Raw genomic sequence first — 22,762 nt, forward strand, 5'->3', positions numbered from 1 at the left:
GTACTCTTTGTTTCCTGCTCTTGACGGGTTTCAAACCCGTTGTGCTCCGTCCTATCCAGCAGGTGGCATCATTCCCTTTCGCTGGCTCAGGTGAAGACGGCCATTTTGAATTCAGAAGCCGTTGCTAGGCAACTTTAAAGCAATGACAGAGCTGCACCAAGCGGCAGCAGCGAGAGATTATGAGAAGGTGAAAGAGATTCTGACGCAGCAGAGATGCTGTCCCAATCAGAAAGACATCGACTGGAGCAACAAAACACCTCTGCACTGGGCAGCAGATACTGGTGGGCGTTTTAGGAGGAACTTATACCTTCTACCTTCAGGTCTACTCTGTTCACGCTGTCTCAAGTTACACTTGTCCTTGTTCAGCGGAAAAATGCGAGTTTTTCCGTTCTTCCTCTCTTTTTTTAGGAAATGTACATGTAAAATAACCTTTAGCGTGTAAAGTGTATGTTTTTGTCATGTCAGGTTTAGTTCCGTTACCGCCATTCTTTTGTTTGAAGATCTGATCTCATAAAAAAAAAAAAAAACTACCAAGCACCTCAACATGATGAAGGTAGGCTGTTCAGGCATAACATTATGAACACTGACAGGTGAAGTGAATACTTATCTCTTTATTACTGCACCTGGTGGTGGATGGGATATATTAGGAAGCAAATGAGCAAGCAGCAGGATTTGGGCAGGTTTGACAAGCAGCAAACTGGATTAGAGCACCTACAAAACCTCAGCTCTTGTGGGGTGTTTCTGATCTTCAATGGTCAGTATCTCAAAAGTGAGGAACGATGCTGAGCTGCGTCAGGGTCATTTGGTGGATGTGAGGAGCGAAGGAGCTGTAGAACAGGGCTCTTCAACTCCAGGGCTACTCTCCTAGATGTTTTAACACACCTGGAGCAGGGTAAGAACAAAGGAGCACAGCTTACTCAACAAAAACAGTGTAGTTTAATGCAATTTTATGTGAGGGGTCTATTTACTAAGTATATTACATTTTGAAGTACTTATGTATGCATACAGTTAGACAAACCGTAAGTATACCTCAGTTAATGTTGAAAAATGATGTACCTTAAGTCAGAAATGTTAGAAATATAGTATATACCATACACGATATTTTTGTCAGTATACTTGCAATGCAATACTAAAAAATTTAAATACATTTGTTTTTACTAGGGCAAATTTCTGTTCATCTTTAACACGCATGAAGGGCATCTTCAGTTTTAAACTAATTAAATGATTTTGCCATCAAAACTCCACACACCTCATCATTTTTGCTAATATATTGGGAATTAAAGGTTTAAGAAATCACATGTATATAAGTAGTTTCAGCCTTTGCCATGAAGCTCAAACTGAGCTCAGGTTAATCCTGTTTCCATTGATCATCCTTGAGATGTTTCTGCACCTTAATTTATGTCCACTTTTGTTACTTTGTCAATGTAGATGTGCATCTTGGAGTTGTTTTAGTCTTTCCCGCTGTCACAGTTTTTACATTTTGCCACTTGGCCATCCTGCTTATTATATAGTTCAAATATTTTTAGAAGCTGTTAAGATATTTTTGATCCCAGCTACTGTAGTTAAACTGATTTGTGCACAACTGGACAAATTTTTGCTGCACATGTTTCATGTTTTTTATATAATAAAAGAAAAATAAAGTGCAGAAATTACTAAATGAAAAACAAAACTGAAGTATCACATCAATCACTGCAGTCCATAAGGCCCCAAAACGTCAGATAAAAAGGTTCCATATTTCCCTAAATTCATCTCCTTTCTCTAGTTGTATAAACTGAATACATATTAATTTAATTATTGGGTGCTTTGGTATCCATCAGTCCAGGTTTTCATTTACTTCACAGGTTGTAACCCATTATACGAAGCATCATTAAAACCATCACATGACCGATATGTGATCCACAAGCCCTTTCTGAATTGCCCTTCATTGTCTGCTGGCATGGTGGCATTTTTTAAATGTTCCTTCTGTTTTGGCTAGCTGCATGTAGACTGGTGTTCAGGGCGAAATAAAACACTGGTTTGTCTTTCAGAACCTTTAAATGCTTCACTCGTACTTTTGACTCAGCGGTCATGTACAAAAGACTGTAATTGCCTTGTTTTCAGCCTCTAGTTCAGTGTTTTCTATTAAGGTTTCTTTTCGTGTAGTTCTTATTTCTGCCACTAGATAGCTATCAGACCACATTATGTAGTTCTGAGCCCCACGTTGTTCTGAAAGGGATCAGCATGAAACAGATATTGTTTAATCCAGCCTCTTAACTATGTGCGTCCATTACAAGTGATTAATACTATTTGTGCTCTACCCTTGTCTCTTAAAAGCCTTAAAGCTGTATTTGAGATAGTTTGAGATAGCTCCCCAAACTATACAGAAAACTAACTGCTAGCCGCTTAGCGTTGGTAATTAAGCTCATTAGTTCCATTTAATTCTGTTAATGTTGTTGCTATCATTTTACATTTAAAATTACTTATTTGTGCTGTAAGTCTTTATCATTAGACTATTATTGGCAGCTGTTGTTATTATTCATGTGCATTAATGTTGTACATTTTCATTGCTAATTATTAGTAAACTCTTAGTCTTGTGGTAGACTTTAGTCACATGTTTATTCCCCCGTGTGGACAATTTTAGTTATCTTTGTGAAAGGAGTGCTTACAGACTGGTACTAAGAATTGCTTATTGGTTTATTTCTCCTTGAAGAAACCACACACACACACACACACACACACAAAAAACTGCTGATACCTGTATGGAACAATGTTGATGCCTTATTAAAGACAACTCGAAGATTGGACCCAGATATTGTGTTGTGTCATCTCAACTCGCCTGAACATATAAATTGCTCTCCTGACCCGACACCCTGAAGTTATGGCTAAACCTCCTACGAATAAGTTACAGTCCTCTTTACAGGTCAGGTGTTTTTTTGTCTACACTTTGAAGAACGCTTGAGCTGATGGCGAGCTGGTAGGGCATGTATTTTCTTTCTTGTCCTCCCCTTTTTTGCGTTTGGACTTACTATCCTGGGCAGATGGACTCGAACTTTGGGGGACAAAAAATTAACACAAGGAACTTTGAAACAAAAAGTCTTGAAGAGACGTCTGAACTAAAATCTTGGACCGCACAAAAAGTGCTTGAATATTTATTGTCTTAAAATATTGAATTGCAAAACAAATTCTGTGAATATGTTTCCTGGGTATTGTTTGATGGGTGACTCGTTTATTTATTTGACACCAAGATGAATTTATCCTTTTTTTGGACTGACAAAAATTGTTTTTACTACAGGATTTTAGCTTTCTTTTTAATTTACAAATGTGTTGATGACTTTGGATTGTAAGTATCATATCCCAGAACCTGTCCAAATAATACAGTCTGATGTAAAAAATAAATAGGCTGGCAGAAAAGTTATCAAAAGAATCAGATTATCATCTAAGGTTACATTCAGCTATGCTCATAGGCTTGCCTATGTGCTCTAACTGTTGCCTCAAAGGCCAATCTGTGTAACTGTGGTGACAGGGGTCATCCCTGGTATGTAGATTATTTCAAGACTGGTTTAGAAACTGTTATGATACTGGCTATTAGACTTGTATTAAATAATTGTGATCCAATTTTATTTGATCAATATTGCTTCTCCAGTTGCTTGTGCTTGAGTCGTGACATTTGCCATAAAAAAGTCTCAGTTTGGGTTCATTAGACCAGATTTAAAACTTTTTTTTTTTTGGATTTCATGTTTCAGATTACTCTGTATTGCATTTCTCACAGGAGATACAGAGATCATCAGGATCCTCATACAGCATGGAGCCAGGCCGTGTCTGCGGACGGAGCACGGATGGACACCCGCCCACTTTGCTGCGGAGTCCGGTCGGCTCGAGGTGCTGCGGCTGCTGCACTCCCTCCATGCACCGATGGACAAGGAGGACTCCTGTGGAGATAAGCCAGTAAGGATAGCCGAAATATATGGACACCAAGATTGTGTTCGATTCCTTAAAAAGTAAGACCCAAATCCCACTTTTCACCAATTCTTGCTTTATTATTTACAACCATTATATATGTTCACGATTCATGTGGCATTTATTTTTTAATATGTTGCAGAGCAGAGCCTGAGTGCCAGGCCTACCGCAAGAAAGCAGCACAACAAGGAATTTTATTAGATGACACAGATGAGGAGTGGGAACAGCAAAGCAAAGGAAATGAAGAAAATATTGTTTCTGAAAGCAGCGATCAGACTTAGACTGCAATCAGCTTTAAACAAAATAGGTTTTAAACATGATTTCTGCATGTAGAGTAATATACCACATAAAACTAGCAACACAGCATTCAATGTTACTCTGATCACACACAGTATTTTAAGCTGAGCTAACCTACAAGGACCTAAAGGAATATACAGAAGAAGTTGATGCAAAGGGTAACAAACAACAAACAAACTTAACTATGCATTTATATATGTACAGATAAGCAATTGCATGTAAAAGTAAATGTACTCTTATAAAGTACATTTTAAATGTGACTCTAGTTTTACATCTTGAAGGTGGTTTTATTTCTTCAGTTTTGACTCCATCGTAGTGCTGCTCTCACTGACACTGGATGCTGGAGCCTGGAGATCAGAGGAAAAAAGGCACGACAGTAACAAGTAGCCATGGTAGCATGCAAATATGTAATTCTAGTGGTTGGGGACCTACTTTCTTGTTAAAGTACTTCCGCAGAGCTTCACGGGTCTGTAGAAATGACAGTAAACAGCCTTAGTAATGCTAAGATATAATTAAATCCGTCATATGGAACAAAAATGTCTAAGATTAATCACAATGAGAAATGGGAGCTATCTGTACAAGGTTTCAGCAATGTAAACACCCCTGTTAGGATTCCAGGTTTTAAAGTTTTCAATTCAGAACATGATGAATTGTTTCAAATCTTTTTCCACAGTCAATGTGAAGGGGTTGGACAATGAAACTGAAACATCTGTCATTTTAGTGTGGGAGGTTTCATGGCTAAATTGGACCAGCCTGGTAGCCAGTCTTCATTGATTGCACATTGCACCAGTAAGAGCAGAGTGTGAAGGTTCAATTAGCAGGGTAAGAGCACAGTTTTGCTCAAAATATTGAAATGCACACAACATTATGGGTGAAATACCAGAGTTAAAAAGAGGACAAATTGTTGGTGCATGTCTTGCTGGCGCATCTGTGACCAAGACAGCAAGTCTTTGTGATGTATCAAGAGCCACGGTATCCAGGGTAATGTCAGCATACCACCAAGAAGAACGAACCACATCCAACAGGATTAACTGTGGATGCAAGAGGAAGCTGTCTGAAAGGGATGTTCGGGTGCTAACCCGGATTGTATCCAAAAAACATAGAACCACGGCTGCCCAAATCACGGCAGAATTAAATGTGCACCTCAACTCTCCTGTTTCCACCAGAACGGTCCGTCAGGAGCTCCACAGGGTCAAAATACACGGCCGGGCTGCTATAGCCAAACCTTTGGTCATTCATGCCAATGCCAAACGTCGGTTTCAATGGTGCAAGGAGCGCAAATCTTGGACTGTGGACAATGTGAAACACGTATTGTTCTCTGATGAGTCCACCTTTACTGTTTTCCCCACATCCGGGAGAGTTACGGTGTGGAGAAGCCCCAAAGAAGTGTACCACCCAGACTGTTGCATGACCAGAGTGAAGCATGGGGGTGGATCAGTGATGGTTTGGGCTGCCATATCATGGCATTCCCTTGGCCCAATACTTGTGCTAGATGGGCACGTCACTGCCAAGGACTACCGAACCATTCTTGAGGACCATGTGCATCCAATGGTTCAAACATTGTATCCTGAAGGCGGTGCCGTGTATCAGGATGACAATGCACCAATACACACAGCAAGACTGGTGAAAGATTGGTTTGATGAACATGAAAGTGAAGTTGAACATCTCCCATGGCCTACACAGTCACCAGATCTAAATATTATTGAGCCACTTTGGGGTGTTTTGGAGGAGCGAGTCAGGAAACGTTTTCCTCCACCAGTATCACATAGTGACCTGGCCACTATCCTGCAAGAAGAATGGCTTAAAATCCTTCTGACCACTGTGCAGGACTTGTATATGTCATTCCCAAGACGAATTGATGCTGTATTGGCTGCAAAAAACCAGTTGTTTCAGTTTCATTGTCCAACCCCTGTATATCCTGTACAGTTTAACTGAAATACAAACGCAACTATTAAAATTAAAATAAAAAATTAAAATTAAAAGGATGCAACAAACTAATTGCATAAGTATACATTTATACTCTATACTAATACTCTGCTGAACCAACGTTTGAATCAATTTAGGCATTTAGTCTTCCTTGGTAGGAGTCTGTCAGCATCACACAGCTTGACTCAGCAATGTTCGCTTGCCAACATTCCCCAAACTAACAGATTGCTTTCTTTTTGTCAGATTTAGTTCTGAATTTTGGCTAGAGCCTTCAGGTGAAGCTGTTGTTTTGTTTATTTTGAGATATGCTTGGACTCACATAAAATCCCCATCATCCTCAGCTTTCTAGCAGACTTCTGAAGGTTTTGGGTCAGAGGCAACTGGTATTTGGCGCTATTTCTAAAATCATCATCCTTGACAAAACCCCCAGTCTCATCCAAAGAAAAGTAACCCATGATACCAGCATGATATTGCCACCAAAATGTTTTACTGTGGGTATGGTGATCTCGTTTTGGTGTGCTTTTTGTTGTTTTTGTGCTACATTTGTGGTTAAAAGTCTGTTCTGGAGGTTTTGCTTGGAAGACAGGGCTTCTGTCTTTCAACCCTACTTGTTAGTCCAAACATATGGAGCATATGTTGTCAAATGTAGAACATGGTCAGTACTCACCAGATATGTCTGCAGCTCCTTCGGTGTTATTGCCAAGGCAGCTTTGGATTTGTTTGCTGAAGTATGCAAATACGAGGATAGCTGAACATTATTTAGATTATTTAGATTCATTGTAACTGATAGTAGAGGTGAACTCAAGAAGACTGAATGCGGGAATTAATTCAAAAAGTGTTTGAGCAAATAATTAATTTCAGGGTGTGGACACATGCAACCAGAGGATTTTTTTTTACTTTTCTCTTTAACAAGTTGTGTTTTCAATTAAATAAAAAAGGGACGCACTGTATGTCATTATAGGTCACATCTATCCTGGAATTTTAACAGAGGTGTTTAAACTTAGAGAAACTGTCATCATAAGGTCTTAACATTTCAGTTAACAACAGGTTGGAACATTTGCTGATTGTACAGAACTTAGTAATGTTATTATCTAGCTCATTTTTCATTGCCTTACCATTCTGTCTCCAAAGCATGTGGTCAACAAAATGAATAAACCCTAGAATTAAAAGAGATTTTAATTGTATTGAAAAGACTTCAGCTTGTTTATTTGTTAAACTGACGAAATCATTTTGACCCTACCTGGAATCCATTGGCCACGGTAAAGATGTAATGGACTGCATAGGCTAGAGATCCGCTTGTGAGATCAAGAACCAAAATTGCAAATCCAAAGATCCATGTCACACCAAAGATCGGGGTCAGGAGGATAACCGACCTCATGACAGTTTTGGCAGCTGCTTTCTCCTTTTCTGGTGAAATTTCAGTTTTTTGCTGTATTTCTGTGTGGTGACTTATGAGCTTCATGATAACCACAAGCATCGAGAACACATTGATGAAAACAATTGCTCCAACTGGAATGATAAATGTAAAAATGGTGCCCTCGAAAAGTCCGCCATAAACCAGCCAGCAGGTATCTTTTGAGTAGTACTTCCCCTCAATGCCACCGTCATTAGTAAGAAACGTAATGACGACTATGAGCAAGGGGCAAAAATAGCCTATGACCATTGAGAACCTCAGGTAGTTTTTCTTGCTCACCTTGTGGAACAAAAAGACTGCCTGATGAAGAAGTGTGGCGCTCAAACAAAACATCCAAAAGAACATGGCCAGATAGCAGAAATGCTTCAGCACCACAGAGGTTCGACACCAGAGTTCTGAAATATTCTTTGGGTCAGATGCCAAAAAGCAGAGGTCAGCGATCAGCAAACACAGAGAAATGTTCACATGGGCAATATGGCGTAAATATAAAGTACTCGTCTTGACTACATCGCTCCAGACGATCAGTTCTATCACAAGGTTGCTGATGAGTGACAGCACTGATACTGACAGAGCTACATAGGTAACGTAATTTAAACCAGGGACCTCCAGGGGCTCCTTGGACATTAGAATGGCAAATGAGGAGAGATGTTCACACACACAGTGCCCCTCATTGTGGTTAACTTCCCATTTACATCCATCTGTTGACCAAGCATTAAGTGTTTTGTTCCAAAACACACAATGTAACTCAACATTGCGAGGCCTTGGGTTGTTCAGTTGAAAGTCAATAGAAATCTTAACCTCACTTTTAGTTTCTGTAGTTGTTGACACAATGATACTGTTGGGCACTGATTTGTTGTTGCAGGGCAAATAGTTCGCCAGGTTTTGGAATCCAATTGTTTTTATTTTCTCTGCATCTAAAAGACTAACTGTGGTATTGAAAACAGAGTTGTTACAGTTGCTGCTAACATTACATGGTAACGCTTCCAGATTTTCATTTCTACTCTTAGCTATGATATCTGATTTGCTAATTAATTCCTCAACAGAAAGCATGTATCTCTCAGCCATTGAAGATGATAGCTTTTCAGGAGGCGTTGTGTTCCATGTGCTTTCAAGACTCTTATTCAGCAGATGACTGGATGAGAGCAGAAAATCCTGAAAAAAGCAGAATTGCAGGTCAACATAGTTGTGACAAGCACTATATATATATATATATATATATATATAAAGTATATGCAGTCATATTCAGTTACAAATTGTCATAATATTATTGGAAAGTTCATTAGTTCATAAGAAAAAATACATATTATTGGCCCCAACTTATTCATGGCTTTTGCTATTACCCACACTGTTGATGGTAATGCTAATTTACATACAGCAACAGTATCGATCAGGTACAGTTCCACATTTATTTGAAAACTAAGTTACATTTTACCAGCTTCCTCTAGACCTTATTACCGCCTGCCCCATAGACATCAAGAATCCCTTAAATAGAACCTGTCTGACAACATGAAGCAGGCTAAAAGACCCTAAAAAGCAACACCTCTGGCCCTGACCAAAAGAAATTCACCAACAGATAAGAGACAAAGTCATTGAAATTTGTGATTCGGTTTGTGACCTTAAGTTCAAAAACACCTGGGATATCAGATTCAGAGACTGTGGCCTGAGTAAACAGGTTGTTCATGCAGACACCCATCCCCCCTCCAATTGGATGACAGAGTTATTTATTTATTTATATTTCATAGAAAATGCACATAAATAATCAGCATTTTTACATTTGCAAAAAGGACAATTGTTCTACAACATGGACAACTGGTTTGTTATATTTCACAGTTATTAACAATATCCCTTTTTTGCTTAAAACTTTGAGTTGGAACCTGTTTCACAATGTTCAACATCATGGCTTGTTTTAGATTTGTTTAAAACTAAACTGTGTAAGATAGCAGTGAGGTTGTATTGAAATAAAATATTTTAAGGAAGTTATTCAAGCATACTGAATATACTGTAACTCATAAAGTTTCTAAGAATTGCAACTTTAAATAAAATATTACTGTACATTCTTTTCCAGCAAGATCTGGATGGTCATAAATCATTTAGAGATGTTTCGGATTCTTTGATACTCACGTCGATTGCTGTTTGATTCGTCAGGGAACTGTTCGATAGCTTTTCATTCATAGTGGTAAGTACTGTGACTGATGTATCTAAGTTGGCATAACCAGGTAATGTTGATGTCTTGGTGACATTCTTAAAGCGCTCAAATACTATTGCAGCATTTAAACTTAGTTCACCAAGTCCAATATCACTAATCTGTAAGAACAACAAAGATGAAAGGTTATTATTGTATAATCTGTAGCAACTAATTCAACCAGCAAGCTGAGACATATTATTACACCTTAAGTAGAAGAATTTCTATTGGAAACATTTCTAGTAATTTGATATACTTATATAAATGTCAGAATAAAATAACTATATAGCGGAAAAAAGTAGTATTTAAGTACATCTGTACTTAAAAGGGGTGTTTAATTTCTTACTTTACGCTGTGCTAATATAAGTAGGTTATATCTAAGCTAACATTTTTTTCCAATAATTGAAAGTTAATATGTTAAGAAATACACATACTTTGGCACTTTCGAGCACATCATAGAGATTCTTTTCAACACATTCTGAAACCTCGTCTTGCCATATCCCTTCGCCACTGAAAGGATTAAATGAAGGTTAATCGAACTGATCCACACAAAAAGTTAAATGTTATGTTGAAAACTGCAAGTTTCATTACTTTTGTTTTTAACTGTAAAATAAATTATAAAGGGTGTTTTTTAAAGTCGGGAAGAGGAAGAAAAGGTTATCTGATAGTAAGAGTTCAAATCTTACTTTGATGGAAGTAAACACTTCCGCTTTCTTGTTCCAGCTTGCTTACGGCATTTTATTTGTGCAGTGAAATTGGCCTTGGTGTGTCCCCAATCACCTTCTCCTACGCAGTATTTATCCCCAACTGTTCATTAAAAATAAAAATAAAATGAGAAATTTGTATTTTTTCATTTAGTACACAAATTGTACACAGTACATAACTCCAATCTCAAAAATACTGTAAAGTTTTATGTGCAAACACTGAAGTATTAATCTTTAAACTGCTTTTGATTTAAAGGGAAATTTAAAGATCCGTTAGAAACAGAGTGATACATTTCAGATGTCATTTTTAATAATGTTGAAGATTATTACTTACAGCTAATGTAAATGAGAACATCTGTCAACACCGACACAAGGAGTTATAATATAGAAATATCAGTGTACTGAAAACTTGTACAGTATATGCACTGAATATTTGGTTGGGCCTCTTTTTACATGATTTACTGCATCAGTGCGATGTGACAAGGAGGGGATCAGCCTGTGGCTCTGCTGAGGAGTTCAGGAAACCCGGGTTGCTTTAATGGGGACCTTCAGCTCATCTGCATTGCTGGCTCTGGGCATTAAAGCACGTATTGGTACTTTTGTGGGCAGGTGTTGCTGGAAAATTTTAAATATGTATCTCCATAAAGCAAGTGAGCAGAAGGAAACATTAAGCCCTCTAAAAGTTCCAGGCAGACAGCAGCACAGATGGCAGACCTGATAAAACACAGTGGACCAACACCAGCAGATGACAAGGCTCTCAAAAAAATCCCTGACTGTGGAAACTTTACACTTGAATTCAAGCAAAATGGATTATGTGCCTCTTCACCCTTCCTAAAACTCTGAAACTTTGAATTACAAATTAAATGGAAAAAATGAACTTTAATCTGAAAAGAGGAATTTGGACCAGTGTACTATTCTCCTGTCGTTTTCCTTCTTATTCCAGGTAAGACACTTCTTACATTATCTCTGGTTCAGGCGTTGCTTCACACAACAAATGTGACAGCTCTAGCCGGAGATGTGCACAAGTGATGACAAGTCCACGCCAAGTCTCAAGTCACTGAAGACCAAGTCAAGTCTCAAATCTTTGAGGGACATGTCCAAGTAAAGTCTTTTGCCCTAAGTCGAAGTCGAGCCTCAAGTCTCTAATGAATGAAATAAACATTTTGTTGCCTTGCAGCAAGAAGGTCCTGGGTTCAATTCCCGGCCGGGGGTCTTTCTGCATGGAGTTTGCATGTTCTCCCCGTGCATGCGTGGGTTCTCACCGGATACTCCGGCTTCCTCCCACAGTCCAAAGACATGCCTGTTAGGTTAATTGGTTAATCTAAATTGCCCTTAGGTGTATGAATGAGTGTGTGCATGGTTGTATGTGTGTTGCCCTGTGATGGACTGGCGACCTGTCCAGGGTGTACCCTGCCTCTCGCCCATAGACTGCTGGAGATAGGCACCAGCTCCCCCGCGACCCACTATGGATTAAGCAGTAGAAAATGACTGACTGACTAAGGTCAAATCCAGAACATAGGTCACCTCTAACCCTGCATCACTGTAGGTTAGTATTTCAAACTTGTTTGTCTCTAGGCCTACATAACTTCATTATTATTTGATAATTATCTTTAAATCTATTAATTTTCATAAAAATTATATCTTAATCTTGTTATTCTGCTAAAGGTTGCTTTGTATAATTTTGAAAATTGATTAAATAGGCATTTATTTTCTAAGAAAATTAATAGAATGAAATTACAACCTGTTAATCTTGAGTTTCTGATTGGAATAAACAAAGTGTTTTTTTCTTTGTAATGACTAAGTTAACACATGTTTATTTCTGTCTTCATATTGTCCACTTCATTAGCTATTGCTCCAAATACGTTTTTTTTTTCTCCTAGCTCTGAATCGAAGCATTTTTAATAATTTTGGGAAACCATTTTCTAGATCCACATTTCAAAGGCTTCTAAACATTCTAAATAGTAAAGTTGTTCAAAGCACGGGATGAATTACAACACAATTATTGAGACACAATGTAGTAGCGCTTAGCGTAGAATCACGCCTCCTGAAAACAGCGTTGAGTGGGGATTTTGAATTGGATTAGGGCTTTTTTAAAAGTTCGCTCAATTCAAGTTAGTGTAGGTGGGGTCTTCTCAGGAGTTGTGGATATTGAAAATGGAACCCCTCAAGGGAGTATCATTAGTCCAGATTTATTTAATGTGATGGTAAATGAAATTTTTAAGGACTCCGGCTCAGGATATGGTTTGTGTCTTTTCACTGATGATGGTGCAGTGTGGAAGAGAGGAAGGAATACTGGGTTTATTTTTAGTGAAATACAAAATACACTGAGTGTACCAGGGAGCAGTTGGGGAGTTGAAAAAGCCATTATATTAATGATTTATCGAGCTATAATTCGTTCTTGTATATGGTAATGCAGCCAGAACTAATCTTGCAAAATTAGAGGTAGCACAGGCTAAAGCTTTGAGAATATGTTTGTTCACGTCAACAAAGCCATGCTGTTCCGATGTGGGATGAGAATGCATCTGTCACAAAAATGATTGTAGCGCCTCTATTTCTTATCCATTCTTATGTTGTACGGCTCAAATTAAAGTTGATAAAAATGCTGACGTTATGATACCTAGAAATATGTACTCTCCCTAAGCATAAATCTATAAGCAGAGTGGGAACTGTGCATTATAGTGTTGACAGATATACCTACTGAGCTGCTGTCAATTGATTTGTAACGGCTCAAGCTGTTCGTTGGTTTATTAACTGTAAGCCATAATCATCAAAATTAAGGGAAATTAACACTTGTGTATTGCAAATTTTTCATTTAAAAAAATTAAAGTACTGAAATAAAGAAACTTTTTAGTGAAATTCTAATTTGTTCTCAAAGTACTTTTTAATCAGATAGATGCATTTGCATTTTAATCACTTTAATCAATTCAAACAATGCCTTTGGGGGCAGTAAAATACATACCATAAATGACACTGACCATCATGTGTTGTGTTTGAGTTTGATTGCACTGATTAGTAAAAGTGCATGATACACTTGGAGAAGTCGAACCACTGCTCGAGGTTTTCTTACAGTCGATTACTTTTTCAGCTGAATAAGTCTGTGTGTCATCTTCTGTTAAAGTAACATAAACAGGACAAGTTTTGCAAGAACAAATTTAGACATGAGATGGCTTAAAAATAATAAGCGAACATGAACAACACAAGGAAAATTGTCCTACCTTCAGTGCTGCCCTTTGGAGTGGCATCATTATTCCATGTCACTGTGTAATTTTCACTGCTTTTCTTTATTGTACATTTCACAGTTACAAGAAAAATATCGATCTCTCTTTTACACAATGGAAATGTCGGCTCTGCAGAAGTCTCAATTATCGGTTTCAGACATATATCCATTGTAGCATTGGCTCTGTGATTTATAGTTGTGCCGTTTTGTTCTTGTACAAAGAGACATACATACTCTCCTAAAGAAAGAACAATGAGGTGGGTTTAAACAAAGGCGGCATGTGCAAAATACATTTCAGAGGATTAGACAACCGTTATGTGATTAATGTTCAATTAACAACTTCTAATTTGTTTTTTGTTTTTCTTTTTTGCTGTTTTTTGTACAGTTCTAACCAGAAGTGCTGTAGGAGTGCATGGGGAGGTGGGGGTGCTCTTTATTTGTGCACAAAAAAAGGTGAGCACACCTTACATGTACCAGCATATGTCTTTTATGCCAAACCTTTATTCTATCCAAAAACTGCATATTGCTCTAGACAATGAGAATGAGTTGGATCTTTCTCCCCCACCATACATGAATAAAACCAAATGGGTATTATAGGTTTTTGTTTTTTTAAAGATTAACTAGTAAAATTAATTCTAAATTATAAGAGCATTCCTTCTATGTCCCAAATGTAAGATTTGTAGACTTGAGGTTTAATTTTTCATCAAAGACAAGGAATGGCCCCTTCTAAACTGATATAGTTTAGAAGAGGCATTCTAATAAATGTAATATATTACAGTTGTGTTTTTTGTATGCTTTATTGCTACAGATGATCCTGGTTATGACAATTACACATTGTGTTGGACTTTAAGTCCAGCACTTCCTAATGCTGGGGTCTGGGTTGTGAATCAACAGGTTTGTGCTGTGATCCTCTACAGAAATGAAACTAAATAACAAAATTGGTCAATGATTAAAGCTGCAGTAAGGAGTTCTGAGGAAACGGTGGACGTAGCCTGAAAGTTTGAACAAGCACACCTTACAGGTCCATCCCCCTCACTCTCTGCTGTGCTACAGCCCTCCATCCATAGCGTAGCCTGCTGTAAACACGCGGGGTAGTAAGCAGGGCCACCAATGATGGCGGATAAACAGCTATGGCACATTCACTGGTAGGGACGAAACATTAACGATACGCTTTATATTGGCTATGGCCTGTCCACATTTTGATTACAAACTTGGTCTTCAAATCATTAGCATAGTGCCATTAGCACAGACATTAGCTCAGCGGCAGCCCCCCACCACTGCAAACAGACACAGCAGTCCGATCAGGAGCAGAGGAGCTGGGTCTATAAAGCACAAATACGTAACTGACCTCTAGTAAGTAGCTACTTCAAACAAAAGACATCTCACACATTTTATTTACTTTCACTTCTCAATAGAAAGAAAGACATGAAAATTTGGAATCAGCCCGCATTTCCCCACCTTATGACCTCAGTTAAATCTCGTGACAGACTGCCGTGTAGTGTCATGGAAATCAAAACTAAATTTTTTTGACAGATTTGAATTTTTGTTTTGTTTGTCGTAACAAAAATTCCTGTAATATTTAATCCAAAAGATAATGTACATTTTTGAATATGATTAATGAACAGAATGTGAGAAAAATATATTTCTCTGGTTCCCTAATCTCTAGTTCCCTAGTCATCCCCTTCATTGGGGTAGATCAGTGGGCTCAAGATGAGGGGGAAGTGGACTGAACTTTAGTTTGATTTTATTTTATTTTTTATATATATTCAATCTGTATTAGTGGGTGGCCAGATGTATTGTGTGTGTCTGCAAAAGAACGTTAGAAGCAAACGGTATAGTTTTGTGTAAATGCACTGTTCAGCTAAAACCCTATGATGGTGGATCAGTGGTAGCGTCTGGGGCTATTTAAGCAGGATTGTAGGGTAATTGAGATGATTACTGATATGGGTTTTTTAAAAAGCTGCATTCCTGCCTGACCTGCTGATGCTGTGACCCTGGTGTGAAAATGTTCGGAGTTGATGGGAACGAAGCTAAATACAGGGCAATCCTGGGAGAATAACTGATAGAGGCTTCAAAAGATTTGAAAGCAGAACAGAGCTACTGTTAAATGTTCAGAATCAAAGCACATTTATGTGTTACAATGGTCTAGTCAAAGTCTGAAGCTAAACACGATCAAGAATCTGTGGGAAGTCTTAAAAAAATGTTCACAGATGCGTTCCATCCAGTCTGACTAAGACTGAGTTATTTTTCTAAGAACATTGAGCAAAAACACCAATCTGTAGATAGACAAAGCTGGCTAACACATATCCCAACAGACTTGCAACTGTAATTGCAGCAAACATTGGTTCTACAGAGGATTCACTCAGGCAGACTGGATTCAAAAGGATTACATTTTCATAACACATAACAATTCTGCACTACTTTGTGTTGGTCTATCACATAAGTTCCCAATTAAAACAATGCAAGTCTGTGATTGTAACATGACAAAATGGGAAAAAGTTCCAGGGTTTTGCAAGATAATGTGTGCCTCTCACAGGATTACTGGACCACTGACTGGACAGCCGGAGATTCATACGTTATGTTTGATTATTAATAAAGGAGCCACAGAGAGCTGGGAGACCTCCTTAGCTCCACCTTTGTTAAAAAATTGTATTTGATTATAGAGTTCCATAAAACTTGAGCGTAATTATTATATAAAAGAGATCGATTTATTCGTCATCATTATCTAATGTAAATGATTTGGGGAGCAATGGATCTGAAAAGTTGTCTGGAACAAACGTACCTTCCCAGAGTTCGTTAACTTGCTTCAGACTGACTGTGGTTTGTTTTGGGCTTATTGACACTGTTGAGATACTGCCATTAGTAATGAGAAAATCTCCATCTTTTCTTTTCAGAGTCCACTTTGGCTCGGCATTAAGGTCTTCCTCAGTTGTACAATTCATAGAAGCATTGCTGTTGTACAGCACTGAAGAACTTGGTACTTTCAAACTAACAAAACCTGTGAAAATAAGAGGTACAGTGGATTTAAAGTGTACACATGCCAGGGGTTTGTGAGCTTAAAAAAATTAGGCCATGATAAACTTTAATATGTACTGTATTTTTCTTTAAAACACAACTGAAAACAAAACTAATATCTTAGATGAAGTATTTTGGAAAAAATATTTTAAAAGTTACAAAAGTAAGAGTTTATTAGAGCAACCCTGTAATTTATTTCAGAATTATCATCGGTTTTCGAAAACCTGACTTGCCTGAAATAAAGTTCAGGTGGCTTAGCAGGATTTTCTTAAAATATTTCATCTATTAGTTAAAGCCAGAGTTGGCGAAGAAGTTACAAAGGATGAACATTTGAGATGACAGTGATGTTTTTCCAAAATTCATGAAAAGACAAGATGGAGACCGCTCAGAGAATATTACAGAGCCTGTTTACATGCACAGTAGAAATCAAGAAATCCTTGAATACATGTTCCAGTCTGCCCTATTAGGGTATATTTGGGAATGCAGGAAAGCTTTTGTGAAAAATAACTAATATAAAGCCAACCAGTGAGATATAAATAATTACCTGTTGTCTCCAAAGTTAACGAGCCTGGCAGAGTCCTACCCAGGATTGTGGAACTACTAAATAATTTTTGCGATTCAACAGCAGATGCGAACTTCATTGCAAAATTAACAATAACGCTTCCAACCCTTCAGTGAAAAACAAAGGTTTCTTTTAAACATTTACAAAATGGATGCTGGTAGATATTCTATTATTACACAAAGCAAGTACCTGTATTCCAGGCTTCCTAGAGTGTCAAATCCTCTTATTAGACTGTATTCTCTTTGTATCTAAAAAGACATTAACTGAATTAAATTATGGAGTGCTACAGGTATCAGATGAATACATTTACTGTTTATTTGTAGACATAACTTTACCGCTTTTGTCACATTGTCATTACATGTCCGATAAGCGTCTGATGACTTGACTGTCAGGCAGCCTTTATACCCATCTCCATCCAGTTGGATATTCCCTGTGACACCAACTATTAAGACAAAAATGGTGACGATTAAAATCTATTCCATCCTTTTTATAGACAGCACACAAATGTACAGTATTAACGTTTGGTTAAAAACAGTAAAAGTCTACATGCCTGAACTATTTGAGATGCACCTTGGAAATGAGTTTGGTTGATGTAAACACCACTCCTGATCATGATGTGACGTATTGCTACAAACTTCATCTTTCCATCTGTAGCCTTGTTTGCACATGCACTTTTTGTGGGGGTAAATGCCTTCATTTTGTACTTTACACTCTTATTAGGGGTGTAAAAAACAATTGAGCCACAAAAAACAGAAGAAACATTTTTTTAATTAGGTAGTTTTCTTAAAAGATCTGAAATTACAGTATTTGGAATGTTCCTTTGTTTCTTTTTTACCTGTTGTCATTTTAATTTCGCTGATAGTTACATTACTGTCTTTGAATATGAATTTTTGTAGGCTCTCATAGATTTTATCAATTGCACTTCTGTCTATTATCAGTGTTGCATAATACATCTGTGTAGAGTTTCCTGAAAGACACAAAAGAGACACTGAAACATTACAAACACTGTGATACTTAGTTAGTAGTAGCATATGAAGATACGTACCTTTAAGTGAGCTTCAATAAAAATGCCTTTCTACACATCTGATACTGTAGGATATCTATTTTGAGTTACACCTAAGGCAAACAGCCAATGGTTTTTTAACATTTTGAAAAATTGTGCACAGTGCACATATGCACCATTGCTGCTCAAGGGTTGCAGTAGTGACGCCAGGATAACATTACCTAATCTCATGTTAAACTATGCAGACGCTCTGTTTGCACTGATAAACAATTACTCACCTTAGCATGCAGAAATACGGTGTGTCATTCCTGCCAAAAATCAGAGGAGCATATTAAGCAATAACAACAGCGCATCTTTTAATCGAGAGAGCGTATAGTTCTGCTCTTCTTCTTCTCCTAAAAGGCAATGTCCTGTGCCTGCTGCGACCGGATATGAGGTGAAAATCCGGCCAGTCAGATCAATCAGAAGAGTTTTTGCCCCCAACTGACAAATACGCCCACTAAACAGAGCGAGAGAGCAGAATTTTTCTGTGAGAGCGAACAGATGGGTGCAGGGTGTGTTTTACTGCTCGCCGTTCTGCGTTCAAAGGCTCTCGAATAAAGCTGCACGCCCGCGATCAGAACTATACGCTCTCTCGATTAAAAGATGTTGTTATTGCTTTATACGCTCCTCTGAATTTTGGGAGGAATGTGACGCCATACAGAAAGCTCAGAGTGGGTGCATAAGCATGACAGTTGGACTTATTTTTCAATTAATTCAGCTAAGATCGATATGACCACTTGGGGGCACTGATAGAGTGTTCATAGATAATTACAAATTTCATCCCAAGATGGTCAGGTGGTCATTGAATAAGGAAAAATCTAGGTGAGACACTGATATCATGGAAATAGTAACTGGTTTGTCCTGTTAAACCTGCACACTCAGTTTTACATCATTTATCCCAACACACAGAGGTTCTGATTTTTAAAGATTTCAAATAAGAAGCATTAAATCAGGGTACGGTGCTGATGGTGTAGGGGTTAAGCGAGTGACCATGTACAGAGGCTACAGTCCTCGAAGCGGCTGTCCCGGGTTCGAGTCCCGGACCTGGTGACATTTGCCGAATGTCTCCCCCTCTTTCCTGTCTGCCTACTGTCAAAAATTAAAGGCCACTAGTGCTGAAAAAATATCTTTAAGAACTGCTAAATCATTTGTGCAAATAAAAAAATATATATTAGATGCAAAAATAGCACCCGCAATCCTTTTCAGGCTTGATAAATCGCGTTGTGGCTGGTAAAGGATTACACTAGCATATCCTCATGTGGTTTCGTACACACACATTTTTTGAAGATCAGGGCCACACTGTACAAAGGGCGGGTGCATCATAAATGACACAGAAAGTAATGTGACAGGACTTATTTTTCTTCGTTTCTTTACATTCAGTTTATTATATACAGCAACAAATGTAGTGGGATAATAAACAGTGTGACAACAGCTTCATAAAAACCATCTTTACCTCTTACAGGAGCCTATAAAGGAAAAACAAACAAATTGAATTCAGTCTGATGTTTTCACTTTGAATGTTATTATTTTTTAGTCAACTAATGCAAACCTGTGTAATGTTTAGACTCAGCATGCAGAGAAATACAAGGATCCACATCTTGTTCCTGTAATAAAATAATAAATAGTACAAAAACATTTTGAACCAATTCACTGGGTTCCAAAAAATCACCAAGCAAAACTCTGCACATGGTTGCCTGTTTGTATCATATCTCTGTGTTGGTGTACCCTGTCCTTCACCTGTTGGAGACAAGCAGGAGTTCCTCTGATAGCAGGTAAGCAGTATATTGATCTGTTTGCCTTGAGGGAAATTGTAAAATAAATAATTTACTGAAACTAAAGCTCATAATCACAGGCGGTATTTGGAAAGAGGAGAAACAGAGCGAGGAGCTTCATCATCCCGGAGGAGCACAGCGTGAAGCTGTTGTTCCTCTACATCGAGTCTGAGGAGGACGTTTGGGAATCTGGTGGGTTTTTGGGTCTATCCCACAGAGAGGAGACCCTAGAGAAATCCAGAGATTGCTAGAGGGATTATATGAAACTTCTGACTTGGTAACACCAAGAACGGGCTGGGGAGAGGGAATCTGCATTTCACTTGTGGATCTGTAACCCCTGCGACCCGATCTCAGATAAGTGGAAGCCAATGGATGGATGGTAGTTTTCATCTCTCCTCTATACATGGATGAATGATTCATTCAAGAACAACTAATAAAATACTGTAGAACATAGCAAAAAAGTTTGTTCTGGTTGAAGTAATCTGGGATTAAAATAATAGACCACCACTGTACCTTCAAATGACCGCTTGGTGTGACGCACTGGGAAACTGCAGGCTGTAGATCACATATGAAATTGAACATGCTTTTTAAATCTAATTTCAAACAAGCTTTTATTTTTTTATTTTTTGGTGTTTAAAGAGTTCAACAAGAGTTACACAAGATATATATTCACATTGTAGCTGGACTTTCTAAAATAATTCCCTGAATGAAAACTAATAATGTCTTCCGTTTCAAACTTTTCAAACTCATTTAAGTTCCAGTATTTCAGTAACTAAGGTAAAGAAAATAAAAAAATTAAAAATTAAAAGTACATTCGAGTCAAACTTGGGTTATGTGTTTAGTTTGACTCGTTGACTAGTTAGCCTCCAGTCCTAAAGAAACCACAAAAAGAGCAAAATAAAAAAGTAAATCCTACAAAAAACAGCCACATACCTGAGCATACATTAAATAATACATTTAAATGACATCTTTAGTCATTTTTATTTCATAAAATAAGTTTTGGAAGCATTTTTGGTCCAAAGGCATTGCTTAAGGAAGGTAAAAATAAGAAACACGTCTAACTATTTGACATTGTTTTTAAAGCAATTAAGATCCACAGATATTGTTTGCTGTAAAATGTTGTGCTCTAATTCATCTGATGTGTCAAAGGTCAAAAACTGTGAAACTGACATTAAATGATATATGTTAGAGAAGATTAAACAATTTTTCTCACAGGTTTATTAAAAGTGCTTCACATGGATTATTTTGCATACATTCATCATATGTATGAAAATCATACAAATTTATAGACTACAAATCAGCGATGAAAAGCTGTGAGACTCATCAGGTGCAAGTACTTGAACAGCTGACACTGTGTCCATGTTGCAATAATGGGGTGCCTTCAATTCAAAACCCTCTATTTTAATGTTTTGTAGAGAAATAGATGGAAAATGTACTTATAGTGCTGCTCCGGTGACAGCTGTGAACTAAATGTTGTGAACTAAGACTTTTCTAAAGTGTAGGAACAAGATTATTAATACATGGAACACTGTTCTTTATTTTCTGTTAATTTTACACTAAAAAGCCTGTCTAATAATACAGTTGTACAGCTACAGTGGCTTCAACATTATTTCTAGTTGCTAAAGCAGATTTGTATTGGAGTAGCTGTCAGAGGTTTTCTTTGTTTTGATCAAAATATTCAAAATACCCAGAGCCCTGAATGCATCATCAAAAGTACTTTGTTTAGCTTCTGTGTTAATTATTTTATTAATTAAAGGCATACAACCCAAAGACATCGTACGGAGAAAATAACCACATTGATTTTTATTTAAAGTAATGAAAAGAAGCTCACCTGTTTATTTCGTGAGGCACATCAGTGAACCTTCACATCAGTGAACTAGCCAAAAAACAGCCGTCCTGTGAGAAAGTCAGGTTTTACATCGGGCTTTATAACTGATATGCAAAGTAAAATGGCTACAATGTTAGTTTAATTTGACTGTCAAATGGGATGACTGTCCACTCTTTGTGGTATCCAGCCATCATGATAGATCACAAACTGCTATGAAACAAAGTGTTGTACTTCAAATGCATTGGATTCTTTCAAAATAAAAACACTGTTTCCTATACTATTATTATTAGCAGATTTTGTAAACAATGCACATTTCATTCACTTTACATACAAACATTAAAAGTGTTTTAAATGTTTTCCCCTCAGCAAAGGCAGGACCTCGTCCTACAGCTCTGTTCTGCCTTTGATTAAAAAAAAAATCTTATAAAATTTACGACTTCTCCAGGCTTCTCCTTTTGCAGTGAGGAGAGGGAATAAAAATTCAACTTTTTTTTTTACAGAGCTATGAATCTGAGTTTTGGGGTTTCAAGGCAATTTACTGTTTTTCAACTGCAATTGACATATTGTTTTTATCAAGTTTAATGAATAGTTGTTTGAAATAATCATTTCAATATTGATTAAACTTCTTGTTAAGATACACTCACTGGCCACTTTATTAGGTACACCTGTCCAACTGCTCGTTAACGCAAATTTCTAATCAGCCAATCACATGGCAGCAACTCAATGCATTTAGGCATGTAGACATGGTAAAGATGATCTGCTGCAGTTCAAACCGAGCATCAGAACAGGGAAGAAAGGTGATATAAGTGACTTTGAACGTGGCATGGTTGTTGGTGCCAGACGAGCTGGTCTGAGTATTTCAGA

At 37.6% G+C, this 22,762-nt stretch overlaps 2 protein-coding genes across 2 annotated transcripts; one reads left to right on the forward strand and one right to left on the reverse strand.

Annotated features, from left to right (window-relative positions):
• Positions 1 to 126: 126 nt before the first annotated feature.
• On the forward strand, positions 127 to 4,479 carry LOC124885015 (ankyrin repeat domain-containing protein 66). The gene is made up of 3 exons (XM_047393178.1): positions 127 to 281; positions 3,749 to 3,977; positions 4,079 to 4,479. The coding sequence occupies exons 1-3, from the start codon at positions 143 to 145 to the stop codon at positions 4,215 to 4,217; spliced, it is 507 nt and encodes a 168-aa protein (XP_047249134.1). The 5' UTR covers positions 127 to 142; the 3' UTR covers positions 4,218 to 4,479.
• On the reverse strand, positions 4,442 to 22,526 carry adgrf3a (adhesion G protein-coupled receptor F3a). Its single transcript, XM_047393177.1, has 19 exons — positions 21,902 to 22,526; positions 20,584 to 20,625; positions 19,848 to 19,902; positions 19,752 to 19,764; positions 18,089 to 18,220; positions 17,804 to 17,965; positions 17,589 to 17,695; positions 17,443 to 17,501; positions 17,236 to 17,360; positions 16,459 to 16,674; positions 13,675 to 13,914; positions 13,419 to 13,568; positions 10,442 to 10,562; positions 10,190 to 10,265; positions 9,695 to 9,877; positions 7,400 to 8,725; positions 7,275 to 7,316; positions 4,666 to 4,701; positions 4,442 to 4,580 (listed from the first exon to the last, which is right to left on the reverse strand). Exons 3-19 carry the CDS (start codon positions 19,893 to 19,895, stop codon positions 4,521 to 4,523), a joined length of 3,096 nt encoding a protein of 1,031 aa, XP_047249133.1. The 5' UTR covers positions 19,896 to 19,902; positions 20,584 to 20,625; positions 21,902 to 22,526; the 3' UTR covers positions 4,442 to 4,520.
• Between the last annotated feature and the right edge of the window lie 236 nt (positions 22,527 to 22,762).

This window comes from Girardinichthys multiradiatus, chromosome 19 (genome assembly GCF_021462225.1).
Source record: "Girardinichthys multiradiatus isolate DD_20200921_A chromosome 19, DD_fGirMul_XY1, whole genome shotgun sequence".
Taxonomy (NCBI): domain Eukaryota; kingdom Metazoa; phylum Chordata; class Actinopteri; order Cyprinodontiformes; family Goodeidae; genus Girardinichthys; species Girardinichthys multiradiatus.

Coding starts and splice junctions, on each gene's coding strand:
- LOC124885015 (XM_047393178.1), top strand. CDS start 143: ATGACAGAGCTGCACCAAGCGGCAGCAGCGAGAGATTATGAGAAGGTG. Junction 282..3,748: donor GCACTGGGCAGCAGATACTG/GTGGGCGTTTTA, acceptor CATTTCTCACAG/GAGATACAGAGATCATCAGG. Junction 3,978..4,078: donor TGTGTTCGATTCCTTAAAAA/GTAAGACCCAAA, acceptor AATATGTTGCAG/AGCAGAGCCTGAGTGCCAGG.
- adgrf3a (XM_047393177.1), bottom strand. CDS start 19,895: ATGTGGATCCTTGTATTTCTCTGCATGCTGAGTCTAAACATTACACAG. Junction 13,569..13,674: donor TCCAAAGGGCAGCACTGAAG/GTAGGACAATTT, acceptor TTACTTTAACAG/AAGATGACACACAGACTTAT. Junction 8,726..9,694: donor CGAATCAAACAGCAATCGAC/GTGAGTATCAAA, acceptor TGCTTTTTTCAG/GATTTTCTGCTCTCATCCAG.